Here is a 4,190-nt window from a genome sequence, read left to right as displayed (position 1 = left end):
CCCCTAAATTCTGTGATTCTATGATTGAGAACCTTTTCTCATGTTTCACTGCTGTGGAGGCAATAGATGACCATTCCATGCTGCAGGAGCAAAGCAGCTCTTGTTTTGCCTGTCACAGTGTGAAGTTACAGAATCAGTTAGGTTGGAAAAGACCTCTGAGATCACAGAGTCCAAAGTTTAAGGTCATTACCTCAGTGTGCCCCAGAGTTGTGTCTCTTGGGCTCAAACCTCAGGCTCAGCAGGTGAGTTTTGGCTGCAGGTGCGGCTCTGGCTTGTTGCAGACTGAGATTGGCTCTTTTGCAGGCAAGCCACCAATGCAAACCCCCTGGACAAGATCCTGCATGGCAGTGTTGGCTATCTCACCCCCAGGAGTGGAGGTACCTGTGATTAACCCTGAAAAAGGGAATTAATACCAGTTCTGTGCTCAGGGTCATCCCTTTTTGGGTGTTGGTGTCACATCCCCTGAGGGCAGTGATGGACAGTGCTAATTAAAAGAGGGACTGGGTGGTTGGGTGGGTTTGGGGGTTCATAGTGATTAATTTGTGAGGATTCCTGAGCAGAAATTTCTCTCCCCAGGACTCCTGATGAACCTCAAGTACTACGTCTCCCCCTATGATCTGTTTGAGGATGGCACTGGAGCCTCTGTGAGTCTGCATGAGAACAATGGTAGGTCAGCTCTGGAGCTCCTGAGGGCTGCTGCTGCTTGGGGGAAACAGAATTCCAGCCCAGCTCCCCCTCTGCTGTCACCTGTCACACAGGAGAACCACGGGGTGACCTGTGGAGGACACAGGGTCAGTGAACACAGTGTGACACTGCCCTGGTCACCACTGTCCTGCACCTTGTGGCTAAACTGGAGCTGGAACTGGGCTGGTGATGGGGTGACAGGCTCAGGCAGAGCCTTTTGCCTTTGGGTGAATCTCACCATTAACGTGGGATGTTAGGAGATGCAGTAGCGAACCATTCCATGCTGCAGAGAGCAAAGCAGCTCCTGTTTTGCCTGTCACAGTGTGAAGATACAGGACAGAGTCATGGAACAGTTTGGGTTGGAAGAACCTTAAAGCTCATCCAATCCCAATGGGCAGGGACACCTTCCACTAGCCCAGGTTGCTCCAAGCCTCATCCAACCTGGAACACTCGTAGGGATGAGGAATATATTGAATTCATGAAGTATTTAACTCTTAAACCTTATATTGGTGTTTTTTCATCAGCTCATGTTGTTGTTGGGTGTTTTTCCTTGCTTCCTCCCCCAGTTCCTCGCTCCCTGGGCATGAATGTGTCCGTGACAGTGGAGGGAACCATGGCCATGTACAAACTTCCAATTGCTCCACTCATCATGGGCTCCCACCCTGTGGACAGCAAAGGGTAAGGACAGGATGTGGCTCTCAGGCCTCTCTCAATACCTTGTTTGGCTGCAAGTCTCAGCCTCAGCCCAAGCCAGAGAGGGGAAATGGCTGTGTGATACCACAGCACTACACAAACCTCTTCTCTGCTGTCCCTGAGACACATTTCAGGGCTGTGACTGCTTGGGGGAGTGTCTTCATTTCTAAGAAGGTGTCACAACACATCAGGTGTTCACAGCAAAGCTGTGCCCTAACTACAGCTAACATAGCAATTGTCTCCCCAACATTCCAGGACTCCCTCCTTCTCCTCCATCACCAGTGCCAACAGTGTGGACTTGCCAGCTTGTTTCTTCCTCAAGTTCCCACGTCCCATCCCGGTGTCTCGAGCTTTCATCCAGAAGCTTCAGAGCTGCACAGGTGAGCACAGCCCTCAGACACATCCCCAGGGCTTTCTTCACCTTCCCTAGTTTTTAGCAGTAAACGCTGCTGATTTGTAACGTGCAACAGAAAAGTTGCTCAAGGTTTTGTGCTTTCTGCACTGAAACCTGGCTATGTTTCCCAGATCTCCTCCTGGCTCCCAGTGCCATCATGCTGTGCCCTCTTGTTCCCTCAGGTATTCCTCTGTTTGACACACCACCCACCTTTGTTCCCCTGTATGAGCTGATCACCCATAGCAGTAAACGCTGCTGATTTGTAACGTGCAACAGAAAAGTTGCTCAAGGTTTTGTGCTTTCTGCACTGAAACCTGGCTATGTTTCCCAGATCTCCTCCTGGCTCCCAGTGCCATCATGCTGTGCCCTCTTGTTCCCTCAGGTATTCCTCTGTTTGACACACCACCCACCTTTGTTCCCCTGTATGAGCTGATCACCCAGTTTGAGCTGTCCAAGGAGGCTTGTGCCTCTGCATCCCCAGGGCTTTCTTCACCTTCCCTAGTTTTTAGCAGTAAACGCTGCTGATTTGTAACGTGCAACAGAAAAGTTGCTCAAGGTTTTGTGCTTTCTGCACTGAAACCTGGCTATGTTTCCCAGATCTCCTCCTGGCTCCCAGTGCCATCATGCTGTGCCCTCTTGTTCCCTCAGGTATTCCTCTGTTTGACACACCACCCACCTTTGTTCCCCTGTATGAGCTGATCACCCAGTTTGAGCTGTCCAAGGAGGCTGATCCTGTGCCTCTGAACCACAACATGCACTTCTATGCAGTAAGTGTGGTCCTACAACCAGCCTGGTGTGCTTTCAATCAGCTTTTTGGGGGGGTTCAGCTCTTTAGATTGGCATTTGGGGAGTGTTCAGCTCTTTAGATTGGCATTTCAAGGGGTTCAGCTCTTTCACGTGTCTTCCAAATGGGATAAAGGAAATTGGTTCAGCTTTAAGAGTTGGACTTGATGACCCTTGTGGGTCACTTCCAGTTTTGAGTAGTCTGTGATGCTGTGATTGATTCCTAGGCCAAACCTGAGGTATCCAAGCATTAGGAATCAGATACAGACACGAGGCACTGGGGCAGCTGTGGCTGCTCCATCCCTGGAAGTGTTCCAGGCCAGCTTGGATGGGGCTTGGAGCAGCCTGGGCTGGTGGAAGGGGTCCTTGGGGGGGACTGGATGGGCTTTAAGGTCCTCCCAACCCAAACCATTCTGTGATGACCACAGTAATTAGGAAAATTAGGTACTGAATTTGCTGTTGGAGTGCAGCTGCAGGGAGGAGAGCAGAGCTGTGGGGCTGAGCCTTCCCAGGGTCTGTCCCTTCCTCTTGTCCAGTCTGTGGCTGAAGGAATTGCAGCACTTTAAGAGAAATCTTCATTAAAATTGTCAATCATGTTAATTCCTGTTAACTCACTCCCAGGGCTGCCCTACCATGTACCACTGGTTCAGTGGGAGCAGTGAATACTGTTGGACAGTTCTGCTCCTGAGGAGCCCAAATCATGTTTTCCTTGCTCACATTGGAAGGAAAATGTCTTCATAGTTTGTCCCCTCCAGCCACAAAGGTGGTTTGGTGTCACTGGGGCCTTCTCTGCCCTTCCTGGGTGTCTGTCATCCCTTTCACCCAGCTGGGTTAAAGCCAGGACTGTTTGTCAGGCTCTTCCAGGCCAGCAGCACTGTTACTTCCTGAACAAAGACGCTCCTCTCCCGGATGGAAGAAGCCTCCAGGGAACTCTGATCAGCAAAATAGCCTTCCAGCACCCCGGGAGGGTCCCTCTCATCCTCAGTCTCATCAGGCATCAGGTGGCTTACAACACCCTCATCGGCAGCTGCGTCAAGAGAACAGTCCTGAAGGAAGGTGAGCGCCACGTCCAGTGGGATGACAAACCCTGGGGAGCTTTCCCAGATTGCAGGAATATGAACTGAGGCCTATGCTGCTTTCTATTTCTTTTCCCTTCTCTGGGGGGATTTTGAGGCTCTGGTTCAGCCGTGATCCCTCAGTGAGCAGTTCCCATGCCTTTCAGATTCCCCTGGGATCCTGCAGTTTGAAGTGTGTCCTCTCTCTGACTCCTGTTTCAGTGTGTCCTTCCAGCACCCTGTGAACGACTCCCTGGTGTGTGGTAAGTTGGCTCAGGAGCAGCAGGAAGGGTTTTGGGGCAGGAGGGCAGGTTCCCTTCCCTGCAGCCAGGGTTCTGATCTCTCCCAAACTCTCTTTCAGTGGTGATGGATGTGCAGGACTCCACTCACGTGAACTGTAAGCTGTACAAGGGCCTCTCAGATGCTCTGATCTGTACAGATGATTTCATTGCCAAAGTAGTTCAGAGGTAAGCTGGACATTTGTCCCTCCTTGCACTCCCAGTCACACACATGAGCTCTGCCTCATGTTTATCCCAGGGGTTTTGGAGCTGTTCTCTCTGTGGGTGAGTTTTGGGGGTGGT

At 51.1% G+C, this 4,190-nt stretch overlaps 1 protein-coding gene across 1 annotated transcript in view; it reads left to right on the top strand.

Annotated features, from left to right (window-relative positions):
• Nucleotides 1-303: 303 nt before the first annotated feature.
• MED1 (mediator complex subunit 1) overlaps nt 304-4,190 on the top strand; it is a gene marked incomplete at its 5' end in the record, with an annotated part of 7,762 nt that continues 3,875 nt past the window's right edge. Inside the window, 8 exons of the mRNA XM_009075808.1 lie at nt 304-377; nt 577-666; nt 1,251-1,362; nt 1,633-1,757; nt 2,420-2,538; nt 3,409-3,610; nt 3,777-3,872; nt 3,971-4,076. Coding sequence (XP_009074056.1) covers nt 304-377; nt 577-666; nt 1,251-1,362; nt 1,633-1,757; nt 2,420-2,538; nt 3,409-3,610; nt 3,777-3,872; nt 3,971-4,076 — 924 coding nt within the window. The remainder of the gene's footprint in view (nt 378-576; nt 667-1,250; nt 1,363-1,632; nt 1,758-2,419; nt 2,539-3,408; nt 3,611-3,776; nt 3,873-3,970; nt 4,077-4,190) is intronic.

Source organism: Acanthisitta chloris, unplaced genomic scaffold, assembly GCF_000695815.1.
Source record: "Acanthisitta chloris isolate BGI_N310 unplaced genomic scaffold, ASM69581v1 scaffold18865, whole genome shotgun sequence".
Taxonomy (NCBI): Eukaryota; Metazoa; Chordata; class Aves; order Passeriformes; family Acanthisittidae; genus Acanthisitta; species Acanthisitta chloris.
The sequence above is the reverse complement of the archived record's forward strand: the minus strand, read 5'-3'. Positions and strand labels throughout refer to the sequence as shown.